At 35.5% G+C, this 21,658-nt stretch overlaps 1 protein-coding gene across 1 annotated transcript; it reads right to left on the bottom strand.

The window, feature by feature from the left end:
- Positions 1-1,775: 1,775 nt before the first annotated feature.
- Positions 1,776-21,158, bottom strand: mRpS18C (mitochondrial ribosomal protein S18C). The gene is made up of 4 exons (XM_081734296.1): positions 21,001-21,158; positions 14,736-14,887; positions 7,973-8,183; positions 1,776-1,917 (listed from the first exon to the last, which is right to left on the bottom strand). The coding sequence occupies exons 1-4, from the start codon at positions 21,029-21,031 to the stop codon at positions 1,826-1,828; spliced, it is 486 nt and encodes a 161-aa protein (XP_081590422.1). The 5' UTR covers positions 21,032-21,158; the 3' UTR covers positions 1,776-1,825.
- Between the last annotated feature and the right edge of the window lie 500 nt (positions 21,159-21,658).

Genomic DNA, 21,658 nt, shown 5'->3' with positions numbered 1-21,658 from the left:
CCGAGCATAAGCTTCTTAAATTTGACAAGAATCTTTACGCTATTGCTGGTGTTGATTCTACAGAATGCTTATTTGAAGAGTAACAACTAATGATTGAACTAAACTACTGTTGTTGGAAAACCAAATTTTACTAAAGAATACTTGTGCTACCATCAAGTGTATGAAATAATATTAATAGTTTCACTAATGTATTTACATATTTACTGGTGATACAGGCACCTATGGCTTTGAACTCGTCAAATGTATACGGGATAACGTCCACTGGCGTCGCCAAGCACCCTATTCACAGAATGTATTTTCTAAAATATAAAATTGCATATTTTACTTTAAATAGGCTATAAACAGAATCCATACATTAATTTGTTCTATAATTATTTCAAGCTAAGATAAGCCTTTTTATTCATTTAGAGCATTCAGAACTTTATATAGGTCTAACGTTGAACGTTGCTGTATACTTTAACGCGAAAGCATCTAATTCGCTCAAGGGAATAACACGAAAGCATCTAATTCGCTCAAGGGAAGTCCAAAATCTGATAAAAATCACTTTCAATGTGATCACCGATAATATACTAACCTTAGTTGTACCGATAATATACTAACAAAAAGCTCAAAAACCCAGTTTTTTTTTAAGTTGGGTCCAACCCGAAAAAACCCGGCGAGTTATTTCGGGCTGGGTCCACTTGGGCAAACCCTGCAGCTTGCTAATTGACGATGCCGTCAAGTGAAGAGCAAAGTGTCTATGTTTTTAGCCCTATTATTTTGCCTAGTAACTTTGGAAGGAACTAAGGAATCGAAGGAACCAATCATTTGCTTTAGAAACAATCGAAATCAAGTGCATACTTAAATTTCAATGCATGATGAGATCCCTATTACACAAATTACTATATATTATAAATGTGTTAGAAATGGAGCTAGTTAGCTTTTCACTATTAGTTAGTTTTCATATCCAGTTTGGGTGAAAGAAGAAAATGTCTACAAAGTTTCTACTTCCCAGGACGAAAACAGTTTCGGAAACTGGTGAAAAGCACGAAAATATTTAACTTACTTTACACCATCTTCGGAGTTAAATTTCAAAAAATTCTATCTTACCCACAGTCTAGAGCAGCCATTTCCAACTACATAGATGTTCTGTAACCACAGTGCTGCTCGTTGTTTACTGAATTTTAGCATCCCCCTTCAACACCGAGGCTGGATCTATAATTTAAGGTAGTATCCCAATCATCTTAATGCATTCAAATTGTAATGCTCTTCCACCGGGAATAAAACCCGGAACCACGTGCACAAAAGGCAGCTTGCTGTTCGTATTTTCACTAAACCATACAGAGAAAGTTAGGAGACAGTGGCGACAAGCAAACAAGGTGTAGTTGATAGTTTTGCAGATACGTTACTCCTCGATTCACGACCAATCGTACACTTATTTTATTCCATTTCCATTCCACTTACCTCGTTTCCTTCCCGTCTGTTTAACCAGTTTTTCTGTCGCGTAAATGCCTACTTCTGCAGCATACATGGACCAATTGGAAATGGCTAGTTTAAGAGTCTTCGAACATTTGTATAAGATTTTATCATACGCACAAATTTTGGGGACTTTATTCAAAGTAGCAAAATCATCAACGTGCAAAGCATTTGTACAAATTTCAAGTTGTTGTTCTTAACATTTTCGAAAATTTGATGAACGGCGAAAAATTATTCTGTTTTTTCGTTAAGGCATTCGTATCTTCTAATGAAATTACGCAATTCGTGTAATAATTACAATTATTAAAGAAAAGCAGAAATTGTTTAATATAATTTTTATATTTAAAATATACAAAAATACTACATAGGCCTAAAACCGATGTGGCCTTAATGGTTTATCGGGATCAAACAGTTTCGGATCCTTAAGAAAACATACTTCTTTCAGATACGCAGCCATATAACCTGAAAAACAGAAGATTAATTTTAGAACTTTTGCAACAATTTATATTATCAGCAGTAACATAAAATTACTGGATTTCAATCTCATTCTAATACCTATTTTTCAGTAGTACAACTAAGTGGCCACTCAAACATCCATATGAAATTTACTTATATATGTAAGTATATTTGGAAAGAAAAGTTCGACATGTATGTTACCTCTTACAATTTCCAAAATAGTTCGCTTCACATTTTTTTTTTTTTAATCGATATTCACCCTCCAATAAATTAATCTTACAGACACACATTAAATGAAGTTGGTTAATTTGTTGACATCCAAACACTAAAGAGGATATATTTCGGACGATTCTCAGAATTTCCTGGTTTTTCCAACACATAATAGGAGATCTTCATACAACTTACAAGAAAACAGTGAAATCATCACAATACAACGGAAGAAAGTTAGATCTTTCGTGATCTTCACTTAATTACATAGGAAGAGAAAGAAGAAAATAGAAATTAAAGAATAGCAAATGTAACTGAGAAATGTCAGGTTAAGTGTCATACTGAAATGCAATCATGTGATACTGTTGCCAGGTTGAAAATAAATATAGTGTAGAGGAGAAATATAAAAATAGGATGGGTTGTTTCACATAAGTACAAGTGAAGGAACTTGTATAAATAAATATTTAAAATGTTATCTTCTATACTATCTGCTACTGTCGTAGAATAGAAGACTCACTGATTGAATAGTATGATTGATTAGAAGTACAGTACTGTATTATACCTCTATCTCTCGTAAAGTAATTGTAGACGTTAGACATTGTAGCGTTAGTGTCGGAACATACGAACAATTGACAACATCGGTCGCTATTACTCCTTGCTGTCAATTAAAACGATGGAAGAATATATAAATAAAAGCAAGCAGCGAATAGTCTCGAATTTTACGCTGACCTACGGAGATGATCGATTTAGTATAAAGAAAAGCTGGTTTGTTAAACCTTTCTAGCTAATGCTCAGATGACTTGGTAAAACTACGCCACTGTTCAGTTGCATTACCTACTACTTACGATTTCTTGAGATACTTAATTTGTCTCTACTTGTTCAACTGAGATTAAAAGATGCAAAGGCGGAGGCATAACGGTAGTTCGTGGGCAAAAAACAAACATCTATATAATACAAAAGAATTTTTAAGTTTAAAAAAAATTATAAACGACTGATAAGGTTCAGAAAGAAAAACGCAGAATTGCTTAAGGAAACTTTCTTCTTTTCGATGGAAGTAGTGGTCAATATGGGAATAGAAAAAAATCAAACATTTGTAACCGCAAAATAGATTTTGAACAGAAGCTGGGTGGTAATTACTTTATTTTTTCATATTTATTTATTTATTTTTGCCTCCTGCTATGGCAAGGATGCTTGTGATGGAGTAAAGCCTGAAGTAAAGCAAGGTTGCAAAGAACAACAAAATATCAAATTCTCAATGTACGATGTACAATTTCAGAGAATACAGAGAATGTACGATTTCTGCACAAAAAAAAAATTAAAGTTAAACATTTTCTAACTTTCGAGTAAACTGGAAAAGAAAATTCAACATTTCTATGCAATGCAATGTAATAATACACACAAAAAAACTTCGCCTGCCATCTGCAGGTATATTTCCGAAATTAAACTACCTACATACTGTTTTGTGGTCCGATCACAACCTACTCCATCTAATGAATCAATTTAACTGGAAGTGGCGCTTACCATTGTCTTTCCCCGAGTTGCTCATTTATATATATATACAGTGAAACCTCTCTAAAGCGGACAGCCGTGGGGAATAAAAAATTGTCCGCTATAGAGAGGTTTCGATATTTTCTTACGTAAATTAGTAAACAAGGTGATAATATAATTACAAACTATTGAAGGTAACTTATCAAACCGTTCTATGACTGTGGGCATGTCGACATCTGCGGATTCTCCACAAATCGCTTTGAAAGAAATTTTGTGTCTAATCCGAAACTTCTCTAACCACTCGTTCGAGACCTTGAAATCTGAAACATTCATTTCTGTTGCTACCTCCAAATTCTTAGCTTTTAGCATCGACCTAAGACAGGATTTTTTTTTTTCATTCCGCACTCTACAAAAACATTCACTTGCACACCAACTTTGTTCAAAGCAATGAGACACTATTTTCATTGTCATTTTCACACCACTTGGTTTTATATTATCTCAGGTGCTTGTGTTTTACCGATACAAAAAATTTTCAGCTATCCTTCGGACACCTCAATATTCTTCGAAAATTCAATCAATTCGATTTTAACATTAGCGCTTCTCGTGGCATTTCGAAAGCTCACAACAACTTACAACTTATTGCGTATTCGATGCAGAATGACTTAAAAAAAAATTCCTTGTACAAATAGAGGCACTAAGACAATATGCGAATACGCGGACAAAATATACCAAACATGTCTTCTGCTTGATTCCAGAGGAACAGTAGAATCCCAAATGGCAGGCAACTGTCAATCACTTTTGATTCTAAAACAGGTTGGGTGGGAGTGGAATGCAAGCAAAGGATATGAGGGTGTTGTTAAACAAAGACGCTTCATCTGAGTTTCTGAATAGCCAGATGACGAGGAAAAATGTTATTACAATCCTTCCTTGGTGATACATGTATGCATTACTGAAAATTTATTTTTTTCTGTACTTTCCAACTTGTTTCTAGAGAAAGTGTCCGTAATATGGAGGTAAATAATACCTATAAGAGACAGAAAAGACTGTCCGTGTCCGTACTAGAGAGTGTCCGCTTTAGAGAGGTTTGTCAACAATGTTTTTCCTATTACAGTGTTTGGGGATTACAAAATACGTCCGTTATGAGAGGTGTCCGCTTTACAGAGGTGTCCGTTAGTAGAGGTTCCACTGTATATATATATATATATATATATATATATATATATATATATATATTAGGGTGGTTCTTAAATAAGTGAAAAAATTGTTCTTTCAATATTCTTTGGGGCACCCTGCCATTTTGATCTATCATATAAAAAAGTTACTGTTTTTTTTTTTAATTTTTAAACTAATTTGTAGGGGTCGCTACCATCTTGTCAAGTTTTCATTAAAAAACTAGAAATGAATTAATAATAAAATTTAGTTACAAGAGAAGTTATATTTGATAAACATGTAAATACATTGCTACTGTAAAATAAAAATAAAAAAAACTTAATAAAATACACTGTCAGTTTTTACTTCATCTTAAGACATCAAAGTTGATTTCTTTGAGTCCGGATTCTTGCTTCTAAATTGCTTAACTAACGAGAGTAAATACTGCTTTTGTTCTTCATCTTTTGTATGAAGTTTGCTGTACTCATACATCAGCGCAACCCAACGTTCAGCTACGTCATTAATAGCTTTACGTGAACTAGCTATTGCCTTGCTTTTCTTGTAGGATTCGTTGTCTTTCCAGGCAGTTACATCTGTTTGCAAAAATTCTGATGGTATATCCAGGATTTTGAAAAACCTCATGGTGTTACTGGATACAAAATCTTTCAAGTCTTTTGTAAGAATGACATCAGGATCAATTTGGCCACGTTTCAATGGTTCGTCATTCTCTTCATTTTTGAAAGTATCCAACATTTTCCTTTTAGTTCCCTGACGAACATCATCATAAAAAACAAGTAAGTGCAACAAGCTCTTCTGATAGGTACCTCATTTGTCGGAGAAACTTCTTTATTACACACTTTGAAATTTCCTCATTGGCACCTTCATATCCCTTTAAATTTCTTAAAAGTTGCAAGTCATTTCTGGGGGGCAGTACAAGCAGATGGTACTTGAAACCAGCTGATAACGTAAACTTTCACAACAAATGAGCAAATGTTACGAATTCCTGTTTCTTCTTGTTTGGAAAGTTTGCACTGATCCCTAAATAAGTATATCTTTAGCAAGTAAATTGTCTTTGCCATCCATCGGACTCGATGCACTCCTCCAGGAGCTCTAAAATGTATACCTCTTTCTGGAACTTCTCCAAGGAATATGATTGTGAGCTCTAAAAGTTCTTTGTAATCTTTTCGTGTTTGAAACTCCTTAAGTTTATATTTAGCAAACTCAATGATATTTGATGTACTGTTGGTAACAATTTTATGAAGTAAACCGTCAGATGTGGCGGGTTTGAAATTACTGTGATCAACTGAGTTCCACAAACCCTTAAATCGCTTAAACAGCAAGATGTCAGGTCCTGTTGAAGCTCCAATTGACTTACTAACAACTTCTCCAAGCATAATTTCGAGGTTATGATTCGGCAAGCCAAATAAAGCATTTCTTTTTCATCTTTTGCTCTAGAAGGACATATGCTCCACTACGTAGCCCAGTATTTGCTGATGTACCAAAACACATACATTTCACTTGGACTGTAACTCTCCAGGATTCCAATGTTTCATTAACAGCACAACCTATTACTTCCCCTGTTCCCGATTGAAGTTTTGGAACAGCTAGTAACTACTCAATGCCGTTTCCTGAAACAATAATTGCTAATCTATCAACCGTTTCATTACCTTAAACATCTTCTACGAGTTTTCCGTCCTAGTGAACGGTCAAACGCACACTAGCTGAAAATTCACTCTTTTAAGTCTTGAGCTCTCTTTTCTCTGCTGTTGATTCTAAGATGGCGAATAGAAGATTTGTTCACATTATACTCAGAAGGGTTGCATCCCACACTTTTTAGTGCTGCTTTTCTGTCAGCAACGGAACAACAGCTGCTTTTCTGTCACTTAACTTCGCTGCATCAAGGCTTGAAGCTACGTTACTGTCTAAAATATTCTTTCTACCTCTTTCCTTTGGAAGTTGATCACAAGATGAAACCACTTCTTCATGTATCGAACTACTTTCACATAACTGTTTTGTTTACATGCATCTGGAGGAATTGATTTTCATTCACAAAGTAATCTTTTATTTTCTTCTTCACGCTCTTTCATTTTTTCAAAACGTGCTTTTCTCTCTCTCTTGAATTTGCTTCTTTCTTTACAAATTTCATATCAACATTTCCCATTTTACCGGGTCGTCCTATTTGTCTCTGAGCTATCAGGAAATCTTTATCTTCTTCTATTTTCATATATTGAGAGCATTAGCGTGGGCAATATCAAAAAGATCTTCCAGAGCCATCTTCCTTCTTCAAACTTTTTGAGCGCTTGGCTTTGTTTTCTTTGTTCTTTTTCAGCTTTTGCCACTCCCTGAAGAGATTTTCAATTTTCTCAACCACATGTTTTTTTTAATATTGTAGGAATATTAGCCTTTTCCCAAATCTGAATCACATCACTAGCAGCACAGTGGGCTGATTCCCTTATATTTAAGTTTAATTCCTTTTTGTAATGAAAGAAAACACTAAGAACTTCTTTTTTAGATGGTAACTTTATATATATATATATATATATATATATATATATATATATATATAGAGAGAGAGAGAGAGAGAGAGAGAGAGAGAGAGAGAAAGAAAGTTTGGTTAAGGCACAAATTCACGTCCATTGTCAAAGTTTTGAAAATTCATAACTTTGTTTACAGTGAAATGTTAAAGTTGAAATTTTTACTGTAGTTTTTTCTTATATAGATGTACATTCTGTGAAAAATTACCTTTTTATTCCATGTGCCACCAGAGCTACCATACTGCAAATTTTGCAAAAATTACAATTTTTTTTTTATATTTTAAAAAACTCATAAAAATTGTACGAAGCACTTATCGGTGTTACATTAACTATGGTGAGAACAGTATATACAATCTTAACAAAAAGTCAACTGGTATTTCACCCCTTCATTACAAACTTTACCTCGAAAAAGTGGAATTTGAGAAATGTTGATATTAAAATTAGGAAGTAAATCCACCCACTACGGTTCAATTATGGCTTTTCAAGCTAAGAGGCAAAATTAAAGACGAGAAAGCTGAACACCTTTTTTTTTTTTTCTAAATAAATAGGATCAAGCAACTAAAAATCTTTTTATTGATCATTTTATATGAATTGAACCTAGTGCAAAAGAATTAAAAGGTTACTGATGTGGCAAGTTATGGGGGGAAATTTTCGCATTAAGACGAACATAGAAAAGTACATACCTGCGCGTTGAGATTTGATTATTTCACCCTCCACTAGCTTCTGCATTTTTGCGCACAATCCTGTTATATGTCTTCCATATATTCGTCCTGTGTACGGAGAAACGAACTGGGAGAGAAGTTTAACATTTTTGTAATCCGGATACACCTTGTATTTGCAGAGAATGCACTGAGGCTTTTCTTTTTGGTAAGGATTTTCCATATCTGTTACAGGCTGGAATGGAACAAAGTTTGTTTTCTATTAACCATACATATCATTCTTTAAAAAAAAAAAAAAAAAAAAAAAAAAAAAACTAATGCGGATGTTTACAAACTAAAATAATAGAAACTGGCATATCAAACTTTATTGTATGTGGTCCAGAGCTTGCTTCCTGACGAGGCTGTTCCCATTGACATTGACATTCAATGAGAAACACTGAACAAAACAACGACACGAAACAAAGTACACTCATGTCCAAAATGACTGTCGCATATCTATAACTGTCTTCTTGTAAGAATATAATTTGATAACGATTTTGCAGGATACTTTAAATACTGATACTATGTGTATAATTGGGAAATGTATATTTGTGGTAAATTTCATAGGAAAAGAATTATAAATACGAAAATTAGAATGAGTAAAACAAAATGTTGCTAAATGGGCAAGAAAGTTTTACTTTCGTTTTATTGTTCTTATTTACTGCTCTTTTGACATGAAATTTACTACATACATGTCTTTGCCGATTATACACATACTAATTATAAGAAATACCGGGGGAATTCATTATCAAATTGTATTGCTACAACAGCATCCTTATAGACATGCGACTATAATTTTGGACATGACTGTACATTGATGGAAATTTACACAGTACAGATAATGTTTGCACGGAGGCAAATGTGTATTGCGAAACATTTAATGTACTGAATATGGGAAATCTTGTACACGTATCACTGCTTGTTGGCTTATAAATAATTTTAAAACGCCCACGGGGAATGAGAGATTTTTTACGAAAACTTGCACCAGTCTAGGAAATACAGTCTATGAAATTCAGCTAACAGAGAGGTATGAGTAATGAAAATGACTGACTTCTAGTGTAAATCTGATGGTGCACCACCTCCCTAGGTGGGAAATAGAAAGAATCTACAAAGGCTACGGAAACAAAACACTGACGAAGTAATACACTCTTCCTCACTTGAGACTGGAAATGGGTCTCAATACTTCACACTGAAGAAAAAAATAGGAAAAAAAATCGAAATAATGAATACAATGAAAAATGATCTACACAAAAAATAATGCACAACTTGACTATGGCCATATAAACATACGAACTGTAGTGAAACCAGGAAAAATGGAAAAATTATTAATGAAATTTTTAAGTATAAAATCGACTTTCTGAAGGACTAGATACACAGAATTACTGACAGACCTAGCAGAACAGATTAAAGAGGAACTAGTTTTATAATTAGCAGAATAATAATTCAAGAATATTGTATATTAACATTAGAAACTAGATTTCTGGGCTTCTGACATCTATGACCATCTTTGTCATCTATGGAGGATGACGTCCCTCGGCGATCACACTAACCGCAGAAATGGGGAGAAAGGAAGGAAGCGGCAGCCACAGTAACATCAGTGGCAAAAATTATTTAAAATGTAGTTCAAGAATATTCTTTCGTTACCTAAATGCCTTGCAAAAAATAATTTTTAAAAGTTATGTAAACAGACATCAGATGTTATTAAATTCCGAAATTGTAAAGTACACTAAAGTAAGTGTTATTACTTTTTATTCTTCAATAATAATAATTTGAATATGAGCTTCGCAAACGATGATTCGATATTTTACTATGGACTCTTCTTCTCTTTGATATAATATGAGTTATTATTTTGTGTGTATGTGAGAAGCGGAACAAACCATTCCATTTCGCTTGGTTTAAGTGCGTTAGCACAACCATAGAACTTAGAATAAATTCCAAAACACTTGAAATTTTAATTTCTTAAAAGATGAGCCAAATATATATAACTAGTAAATTTGACACACACACACACACACACACACAAATAAAACAAACAAACAAAAAAAAGAAAAAAAAGCACTTGCACAATAAACTCTCATCGAATAACAACTCGAGAACCCGTGTGCAAAAGTCCCACGCACTAGCAACTACATCAGCAGGGAGTACCCTATCAAGTAAAAACTTCACCTCTCCCTACAGACTAAGAACTCCTTCGTGATTTACTGACATGTAATACCAAGTATATTCTACAACTCTAAGGCTCGAGAAATAAATTGCTAACAAACATTACGGAACACAGAACAGTTTCGCCGTATTTGTTTTGTTTCCCAAACGTTATTTGTACAGGAGGCATAGACAAGAATAAATTATTTTATTTTCATGTACTAGTATATCCTTGCAACAGTGAAGCTGTGAGTTTCACTTCGGTTAACCGCTAAGAAATATTTGTTTATAAATATTTCAGATGTAACACTAAATATATATAGGGTTTTTCAAAACAACACGAACAGCGTTTGGGAGCTCATTCCTGACACCAAGATAAGGCAAAAAGTATGGACCACCTGGGTGTACAAATGCTTCCTTTCGGAGTTACAGGCTGCCGAAAACATGAATGAAAAAAAAAAAAAAAAATTAAAGGCCCATAGCTCCAAAACTATGGGACCTATTGTAGTCGGATCAAGACTTCATTTAGGAACTAATATGTACCCTATTCATCACTAGGTATAATTGATTTAAAATAAGATTTCATTGAATGAATTCCTAATTAGAATCATTGAGTGGATTGTTTAAAATAAATTAAGTAAATTTCTCGTTCTACACGTAGTAATAGCAAATATGGATATACGTACCCTGGATGTTATTTTGTCAGTAACGCCTTAATGGCTTGACCAATTTGAATACACTTTTCAAACTCCTTAGATAAAAGAAGTGTCGTTTCTATTTATTTTATTCATTCTCTAGCAGGAGCACTACACAGTCTGATTGTCGTGGATTAGTAATAGCAAAACTGAAGTTGGAAAACACCCTGTCCAATGTAGTTTACAGTATGTGCTGACTAACCAACAATTTGCCGTCAACGCGGTTAATTACAACGTACTGTAAGAACAGGCGCATACCTAGAATTTTTTGTTGGGAAGGGTCCAGAGTTTAGCAGGTCCAATACTACTATGCCTATACAGAGTGTCAGGCCACAACCAGAGGGGGGCTAGGGGGCCTGCCCTCCTAACTTTTCGTGGCCCCTTCATATCTCAATACAAAATTCTATTATTAATTCATAAAACACAATTTAGATATTTGTAAGATAACTTTTGATGACTTGCCCCTAACATAATAATGCCCCCCCCCCCCAAACGTTTGTGGCTGGTTGCGGGCCTGCAGGGTGTTTCAAAACAACGCCGACAACGTTTGGGAGGTGATTCCTGACACCAAGAAAAGACAAAAAGTATAGACCAACCTGGGTGCACAAATGCTTCCTTTCGAAGTTATAGGCTGCCGGAAACATAACAACAACAACAAAAATTTAAAGGCCCATAGCTTCAAAACTATGGAACCTACTGTAGACTGGTCAAGACTTCACTTAGGAACTAATACGTACCCTATTTAGAAATCCATGTTTCAGAATCCTAAGGTACTTACGCAGCAATTTTTGTAGAGGCAGTTTGGCTACGTACATATAATTTGAAGTACTCACCAACTACTTCTATAAAGATTGTTGCGGAAGTACCGCAGGATTCTGAAACAGATTTTTGAATAGGGTATATATTAGTTCCTAAGTGAAGTCTTGACCCGACTACGGAAGGTCCCATAATTTGGAGCTATGGGCCTTTAAATTTCATGTTTTCGGCAACCTATAACTCCGAAAGGAAGCGTTTGTGCACCCAGGTTGGTCTATACTTTTTGTTTTATCTTGGTGTCAGGAATCAGCTCCCAAACGTTGTCGGTGTTTTGAAACACCTTGTATACACAGAACTTCCGCAAAATATACGGAAACATCCCTCAAAGTACACCCTGTTTCAAAAAGAATATACGTATTACGAAGAATTATTTTGTCCAAACTATCGATCGCTGCGCCTCGGCTCGGCTACTGGAGAAACGAATACATAGTCTATATTAATAGCCCATAGATGTCAGTTGTCTTGTTTTGCTTGGTAACCGTCAAATGTTTAAAATGGCCACTCCGCAGCGCATATTTTCGAAATACACTCAGCCCTAACCAGAAGGCATTAGGTTTGGCAACATCGCACGTAAACAAATGAATGCTGAATTGCATTCTAACGCGTTCCTATTATTATTATTATTATTATTATTACTTTTGCTATGGATCTGTATAAGTACAAGGGCAAACTTATTTTAATGAAAGAAGTTTAATGAAAATTTTAAAAAATAATCGTTAAATCACTTTTTGAATATTATTTTAATCTTATTTTAACGAAAGAAGTATTATAAAAAATTTTAAAAATAATAAGAAAAACTTTCCTAACGCAAGATTTGAATCCACGCCAACAACGATTTTCCTTACTAGCATGTTGCGCTAGCTCACTCGGCTACCAGGGCCGACAGCACCTGGCGTTTACTTTGTGCTATATGTAGGTCATGACTCGTGATCGCGATATAAACGTCATTCATTTTTCCTACATTGTTGCCAAACGTAACCCCGTTCACAATGCCTTATGGCTAGAGTTCAGTGTATTTCGAAAATACGCCTCCGCAGCAGAAATCATTTTGTGTTCTCGAGTTTGCGAAGTGCAATTCCGTGATTACAGTGCAAAGATGTTTCAGGTTGAGGTACCAAATTGATCCTCCGAATGGGTGGAACATTCGCAGATGGTATCGACAGTTTGTAGATACAGGATGCGTATTTAAAGAAAAGAGTCCTGGCCGCCCTCGTGTTCCTGAAGAAAATGTTGCACGAATTCAAACTGCTTTCCAACGTAGTCCTTCAAAATCAACTCGTCGTTTCAGTCAGGAGTTACAAGTGCCGACAACAACAATTTGGCGTGTTTTGAGACGTCGATTGGTTATGAAGCCGTACAAGTTACAGCTGTTACAAGCTCTGCGTCCTGATGACAAACGCAAACGTGTGACATTTTGTAACGAGATTCTGGATGCTATTGTCAATGATAACACTTATGCACAACGCATCGTGTTCAGTGATGAAGCGACTTTCCGTGTTAGTGGTCAGGTAAACAAACAAAATGTTCGAATTTGGGGCTACAGAACTCACATGCAGTCATTGAAATGTACGAGATTCGCCCAAAGTCAATGTGTTTTATGCGATATCCCGATCATCTGTTTACGGCCCATTCTTCTTTAATGGAAACACGGTTAACAGTCAGCAGTATCTCGCTACGTTACAAAATTGGTTGTTTCCGAGGCTGCACGAAGACAACTTCATTTTTCAACAAGACGGGGCACCCCCTCACTGGAGTCGCCAAGTGCGTGAATATCTGAATGAAACTCTACCGAATCGGATTGGACGTCAAGGAGCTGGCGACTTAGTATGTCTCAGCTGGCCTCGACGGTCACCGGATTTGAACCCTGTGACTTCTTCCTGCGGGGTTTCGTTAAAGACGTTTATGTACCACCACTCCCACAGAACCTGGAAGAGTTGATCAGGATCCGTACTGCCATAATCAGTAACACAGGACATACTTGCCCGAGTATGGGAGGAAAATGAAATATTTGAGTTTTACGTCCCACGGTTATGCCGGTTAGGCTAAAGGAGACGGTGATGAGTAATGAATGAAATGGTGGAATGAAGAAAGTGGGAAGAAACGGGAGAACCCCGAGAAAACCCACACACACGGTGTTTGTCCACCGAGTATGGGAGGAATTTAAGTATCGATGTGATATTGTTCGTGTCGCTGATGGAGGACATATTGAACATCTGTAATTTGAACGTGAGAGGTTCGTAAATATGTGTGTAAAATTTCATATTCGTATGTCTTAAAGTTTAATAAATATATATATGTATTCGAAATACGCATATTCTCTTTGAAACAGGGTGTACATGGTGCAGGTAGTTTGAATGTAAGTTAAACTAATAAATTGCATTTTATTAATTTTATTGAAATTACAGCAATCCCATCGCTTACTCCGTTGTTTCAATGTTTATTATACAATCCTAAAGTTTATCAGCAATGATTTCTGCGAACTGTGCACTCCTTTCTTTCTTTCTCTCTCTCTCTCTCCCTCTTTGTTTGTTTTGTTTTGTTATGCATAATTTTAATCTGGTTACCTATATGTTTGTCACATACTCTAGCACTACCTTGAACAAATGGCAGATAGCCACTCTCGGTGAACATTCTTTCACTTATTTTTTCTTTCTTCCCTTCTATGCTTGATGAAAAGACGTGTCTTGAAAACTTAGAAAAATGCTAAGAGTTTTTCATGTTTTTAACTATCATGTAAACAATTTGCATTTTATTTCTATTACAGATTGCAACACAATAATGGTTTAATATTGTTCATAGTACCATACAGCCGATCTTTTGTTCAGCATTATTCCTTGATCATAATCTACTCTTCGTACCCACTACTTCCGCAGCCTCCAATATTCCATGCTACTGCTGTTAAATCTAAAATAAAATTTTCCTTACAGTCATTTTCAGCAGACTGTACTCTCACTCTGTAATGATTCTTTCCCTAAATTTTTTCTACGCTCTGATTACGAGATTTTATTCCTTACAGCTACGTGTTTTAATAGTGTTTTCGGTGTACTTATGTTCGTAACTATTAAGTAATTACCAATAATAAGTGTATTGCTTACCATATCTTTCTCCCGTGCCTGAAGAACTTTCTTTTCTAATTCCTCCTCTTCCTTCTTAAAAGGGTTCTCTGGATGTGCTGCTCCCATAGATGAAACAGATTTTGACAAAATCCCATTTCGCATACAGACAGAGATGGCTTTAACAGGCATATCTGTGATATTAAAAAAAAAAAAAAAAAGTAAGCATTTACTCGATTTTCTTTTTCAAAAATGAAGAGTAAAAGAAACAATGTGATACTAGATCAGGGTCTCCGATATACGGTATGGAGCATTAATCAATAATTACCTATTTATTACCCATTCTAGCCACTATTTTTTCTCATGCAGACGTCTTCTATCTATTAGATCGTTTGGGACTGGACTGGATTTAATGTCTCTTTCAGCAGCTAGGTTGGTTGAGAAATGGACTTAGAGCTTAACGTGAAATCTGAACCAAATGACTGCCAGCTGGGAATTGAACCCGGGTTCGCCGCGATGTAGGTCACTTGGGCAGTACTATAACTCGGACTTGGACAGTACTATAACCTGTTGTACTTGGACAAACTAAATAGATGTTTTAAATGAATACCGCAATGTCTAAATAGGTCTGTACATGTAGTAAAGAAAAGTGTTTGAAACACTTTTCTTAAACATAACACAATAACTAACATGTGATATGCTGTAATATTTACAACAGTGAAATTATTTCGTGAGACATTCCTGCTCACTTCGTCTGCACTCATCTCTCGCTTGCTTAAGGCTTGGGCTCGTCCTCAATGGGCTTTGCACTTCCTTGTATTAGGATTCTAGCTCGCTACCCACTTATGGCGCTAGTTCTTAACAGACTAGCTCTCTATTATTGAACTTTCACCAAAGAGCCCAGTAGCCGCGTCGCGAGTTTGGACATAGTTAGCGTTAGTCAAGACCTTGCATTATAAACTATATGCGAGTTGTACTGCAACTGAATTATTCTTTTTCTTTAATGACGAAGATATCATAAATAATACAGTAGAGAAATCTGAGTAGAAGAGTTTTATTCCGTTATCACTACTAAAGTGGCAACATTCTTCGAACACTATGCTACTGTCCCTAATTTTACCGCCTCCAATATTTTGTTTTTTGGAGAAATTTAAAAAAATCATGATCGACTCTACAACTCAATTGTTGATGTCCTATTTGAATATCCTAGATAAATATTACTGAACCCTTAAAACCACCCACGGCTCTTCTAAACGACTAATTTTAGATAGATGTTTAGAACAGATGAAGATAGTCTTCTTAAAGAGTTCAATGATTTGTTCAATGGTTTATCTACGATATTCAAATAAGGCGTCAAAAACTAGGTTTATATATATATAAACTTAGTTGATTTATATAAAACTCTTCTTTTTGAATAGCAAGCTTTTGAAGAATTTTAAATTTGCACAGCTGTTTATAAGATTTGTATATAACATTTTCGGTATCGAAGGAAAATAGTATTATTACGCATTTTACGAGCTTAAACTTTAGTATACTTCAATATATTTACTACTTAATTACCGGAATTTTCAATGCGAACCCGCTGAAAATTCCGACAATTAAATAAATATATTGATATTCGAAACTTTAATTAAAATTTGTACTCACGCATTTAGTTCCTTAAATAGTTCTGTCTTATTAGTTTTCAGTAGACATATAATAATAATAATAATAATAATAATAATAATAATAATAATAATAATAATAATAATAATAACAATAATAATAAACAATGTTATATAAACGGTGCACATAAAGAGGTTTACATATTTGAATGTCAAAAACAGAGCAGGTATTAAAGTTAACCTGATTAAATTATTATTTGGCGCTCTCATGACTAGGTGTGTAGCCATTCATTTGTTTCTTCTTTTATTTTAAGTTCACAGTTGCTAGTAGCGACAAGTAACTGATACGATGGCTGGGAACCTTTCCTTTGAGCAACGAAAGTGCATTTTAAAGTATTGTTGGAAATGTGAGAACAAGAAAGAAGTGCAGAGACGATGGCGGATAGAATTTGATACTGTGCTATCGTCACATGCAACAATTACGGAATTACGCGATAAGTCTGAGAAGGAAAGAACTGTGTGTGATCTGAAGAAGGGACGATGCGGCATGAATGCATCAGTAGTGGACAAAAGAGGGAAGCAGGTTACAAACTTTTACAAAAGAAGTCCATACGGTAAGCTTCGCGTGGCATTTGTAAGTAAATGAAATGCTCACCGTATTTTAAGCAAAGTGGAAACCCTCATTCCCATGTTGCTTCACGCAATCAATGACGTCGATTTGGATAAGCGCCTCCAAGTTTGAATGGATTTGCGATAATGAATAGTGACTCATTTCATTGTTTGATCTGATGAGGTGAGTTTTGAATTGAATGGAACCATCAATCGCCACAACTGTTTGTACTGGCCAAAAGATAATTCTCATATTATGGAAGAACGAGCTGTTAATTTTCCCTGAGTTACCAGTCAGGTGTGGTATGTCTATCAGAGGATTTGTCGGTATTCTTTTTTAAACGAACAGTGACAGGTGCAGTGTACCTTAACATGTTGTGTGCCAGCTGTTCATTAACTCTACATAGATGAAGGTTATTTTTTCAACAAGACGGCGCACCACCACATTACTATCGAGACGTGCAGCAAGTCTTGGATGAAACATTTGTTGAGAGGTGGATAGAACGAAGAAGTGTCGAATATCCACCCAGAACTCTCGATATAATGGCGTTAAAGTTCTTTCTGTGAGAAATTCTGAAGAACACTGTCTTCGTCCCAAAACCACGTACGCTGGATACCACGAGAGAGGCAATTGAGATTGCCTCTGAATCCATTCCAGTGGAAGCCATACCACATGTTCGTCGGTCTGTTCCACAGCGTTGATTACGATCTGTTGCTGCCAATGGAGAACATTTTGAACATATTCCAAATTAAATTATAATCAACAACTTTGTGACTTAAAATATCGTACTCTGCGAGTTATTAAAATTGAAACAGTGTACAACCTTTTGTGAGACACTCTGAATTATAAACAAATATGATACGGAAAAGCAAAGAAAACAAAGAAAAAATACTGAAAAATAAATATCTATCTTTGTATCCCGTGGCGAATTTCCTTTAATTCGTGAATCATAGCGGTCCACTCTGGAAAGACAATTACTGGTGTGTTATTTGATATCTCCAGTTGTTTTAACATTTTAAAAATTTCTTGTTTTGTAGAAACATTTTATGAGAACTAAACACACTCACAAAAAAAAAAGAACTTTTCCACTTGTAAGGACGAGTGTTCGCCCTTACTGTATTTATTTTTTGTGAATAAAGGATTAGTGTAAAAGTGTGTATAATTTTGTTACTGATAAAGGTAAATCTGTGAAATCTTTAAGTTTTACGTCTCACGGTTATGCCGGTTAGGCCAAAGGAGACGGTAATGATGAGAGATGAGTGAAATGAAGAAAGTGGGAGGAAACGGGAGAACCACGAGAAAACCCACGAACACGGTGTTTGTCCATCACAAAGACCATACGGCGCGAGCTTGGATCGAACCAGGGACCCCAAGTCTGGCCAGACATATATATTTAATTACATATATACGTATTATGTGTTATATATTTATAATTTCATCTTGGTTATTGCTTACTTATTTGTATGTGTATATATGCTTAAACATGTGTATTTCTTGCTTGGATTTTCTTTCAGCTTTATTTAACGAACTCAACATTCAAGTTTTTTTTCTATATAGTTTTTTTCTTATAGTGGTCGATGGAATTTTCCAGAGGCTTGCGACGGTTGCTCGCATTCAAAAGACTTTTTTGCGGACTTTTAAACTAAAATAAAATTAAGTAAACTAAAAAGAGAAGGGTCTTCGACCATATAAAAGGAAGCCTCTCGGAGCATAGGAGGCTGGATGACTATGGCTGTTAGAGCCATTCTACGTTATTAAGGTCCTGCCTCGTTTTTTAGCTTTCCTATCTTGTAGGGAAAGATCTGAATGATGACAGAGAATAAATGATTTCTCTGGAGCCTGAGTGATGGCTAGAGCAAGAAATGAGTGATTTCCTTCGGTCTGAGTGATGACCAAGTTTTGATAACATTTAGCTAGCCAGGTGATAAGCTTGAATGATAGCTTATTGGGATAAGTAACTTCCATTATCTTCTAGTTAGAAGAAGTAGGTTATAATTTTTTTAACCTCAGAAGCAAAAAACACTTTTTTTTTCCTAGACCAGAGAAGCCTTATTGGATGGTCTTCTCTTCAGAAAAAGAGAATTAGTATTTGGACTAAGTGATGTCCATTGACAACAAGGTCTCTTACATTTATAGACGGAAAATAGTCAGACTTTCCTGATAGCGATAGGCGTCAGACAAAACTGTGAGGGAGTGACGAATCGGTGGAGTCTGAATAAGTAAATTTCTAGGAGTCTGTTGGTCTGAGTGATGATCATCTGACTTAGGTGATAGGGCTCTGAAGTGAAAGAGTTCTACACACGAAAACAATTCTACACACGTATGGCGCAAAACCCTCTAACCCAAAAAACTAACACGTTCCATAAACACAAATGGTGGAAGAACAATAACATGAAGTTATGACTTGTCAAAACGATTAATATAATTCATAATAAATAGTGTTCACAGCAACTATACGCGGGTTATAAAGAAACATCACCATCGCAAGCATAAGGAGAAAGGAGCATGTATCACGTAAGCAAATATTCTATTTATGAAAAATATAGGGGGACCAGTAATCTAGAACCTTCCCCCCATAACGGTTAAACCCTCTTAAAACGAATCTGCACGCAAAACTGCAATCTTTCATATGGACTCACTTCTTTTAACCGTTGTAAAGCACTAGTAATGATTTTAGATTGTAACCCTAAAACACAGCAAAGAAAAGGGGAAATTTATCTTTCATGAAATTCGTGCTAACGAAAGAGGATTTTTTTTTTTAAAAAAAGTAAGGAATGCTGACGTCAGACAATGCTGTATCGTAGTAAGGAAATTAATTTCAAGCTAGAAAAAATAGAAACGATACAGAAGATCTATTGTGCCATGAGCTTAAATGTGACCGTCGCATAGTGCATTGTAACAGTTTTTGTAGGTGTAGATTGGACGAATAAGTGGGACCGGAGAGATCGTGGGCACTACTAGAATTGTACAAACCGAAAAGGTAATTGCAGTGAATGTGTTAAGAAAGCACCAAACCTAACGTTGTGTTTTACCGACATTTACGCGCATACCTACCATTGCCCACGTGCTCGCTCCTTACTGACTCATCTCCTCTCCCACTCGGGTTCCCCTGCTGCGTTCCTGCCCTGACCCGGTTACATGGAATTTGTGCCTTTTATGGACACTTAGCACAGTTTTTTTTTTATTGTTTTTATGGCATACTTTCAGACGCAAAGTTTACATGCAAAACGGTAAAGTTCTCTTAAAGTGAATGTGCACTGAGAAATTCCTAAGAAACACTGTCTTCTGTCTTTATTATAGCAATATAGGAACGGGAATTTGCACTTTTCTCCTGCAAATTCCCATTTCTCCTGCATCCACCCATTCCAAATTATGCATCTACAAGTAAGATGGCAACATATTTCGGCCTATGTTTAGCAGAAGGGGTCCAGCTCTTTTCTAAAAAATGTTAGTATTTTGGTAATTTCTGTTTACATTCGGTTAGTTTAGGGTAGGGTTGGTTAGTTTAAGTTAGGTTAGGCTAGTTTAGGTTACGTTAGGTAAGTTTAGTTTATGTTATATTAGTGTAGGAGTCCCGCATAATTTTCCGAAATATGATAGAACTTCGCTTATTTCTACTAATATTACGTTAGTTTAGGTTAGTTCAAGTTAGCTTACGTTAGTTCATGTTAGGTTAGGTTAGTACACTCATTTCTCCTGTAAATTTTGTGTTTTTTACGTGCTTCTGGACCCCTTGTAGTAAACATACTCCTATATTTCTATTACTGACACACTGATCTATCATTTTATTTCATATTTCCTGTAATTTCAAAAACATGTTGATCCGTATTGTAAATCGTAACCAACACTTATACGTGATACCTAACTATATACCGAAAACACATAACAGCTACGTCCGTTGTTTCGATACAACTTAATAGTATCAACAAACAGTACTACCCCATACTTCAAAAGTATTTATTCATTAAAAGTGTATCTCCTCAAGATTATTTGCACCGTTTATTTTTCTGCAGTATAAACATAAATCAGTGCAAGGACAAAATGTGCTTTCTTTATTTTTTTATTTTTTAATTCTTGTCGACACATAACATACCTCTAATTCTATAAGCTGATATAGCAAGCATATTTAGTTCTTAGCCACTCCACTACTTGATTTCAAAAATCAACACATATTCTTTGGCGATTTCTCCCACCAGCAAATAAAACCTCCCTCCTTCTTAATTAGCTTAGAATCAAGTGAGTCAACTGTATTGGCACGAATCAGAGAATCGGTTTTTCAGGGCCTTATTCCTTTTCAGTCCAAGCACATTTTTGGACAGCAACGCAACGCGATAAGCATTAAAAAATGCTATTGGTGATGAGTCTACAAGAATACTGATAGATTATCCGAAAACGCAAAATTGTCATCACTGACATATCGCAAAATCACTTTGTAAAGTCGAAAGTCACGATATGAAATCTAAATTTTGCTTTGCGATCTATGATCAATAGTAACAGACCGAAACCATTGGTAACAGATTGGAAAACAAAAATTATAGAAATGATCTTGGCCATGAATATTAGGAAAAATAAAAATTATGCATCAAAAGATAGCGCTCTTCGCCAAAAATTAGTTTTTGGATCAAGGGCCACAAAGTTTTTGAATGGTCCCTAAGTCGAGCCTGTCTACAAGAATAAGGACACCATACTGACTCAAATGATAGTTTGGGTTTGGCTATACTATATGTAGTTCCCCAAATATAACGCGTACA

Source organism: Thermobia domestica, chromosome 12 (assembly GCF_964235325.1).
Source record: "Thermobia domestica chromosome 12, izTheDome1.hap1.1, whole genome shotgun sequence".
In the NCBI taxonomy this organism is placed as follows: domain Eukaryota; kingdom Metazoa; phylum Arthropoda; class Insecta; order Zygentoma; family Lepismatidae; genus Thermobia; species Thermobia domestica.
Note: the sequence above shows the minus strand (reverse complement) of the source record. Positions and strands in the feature narration are given on the sequence as shown.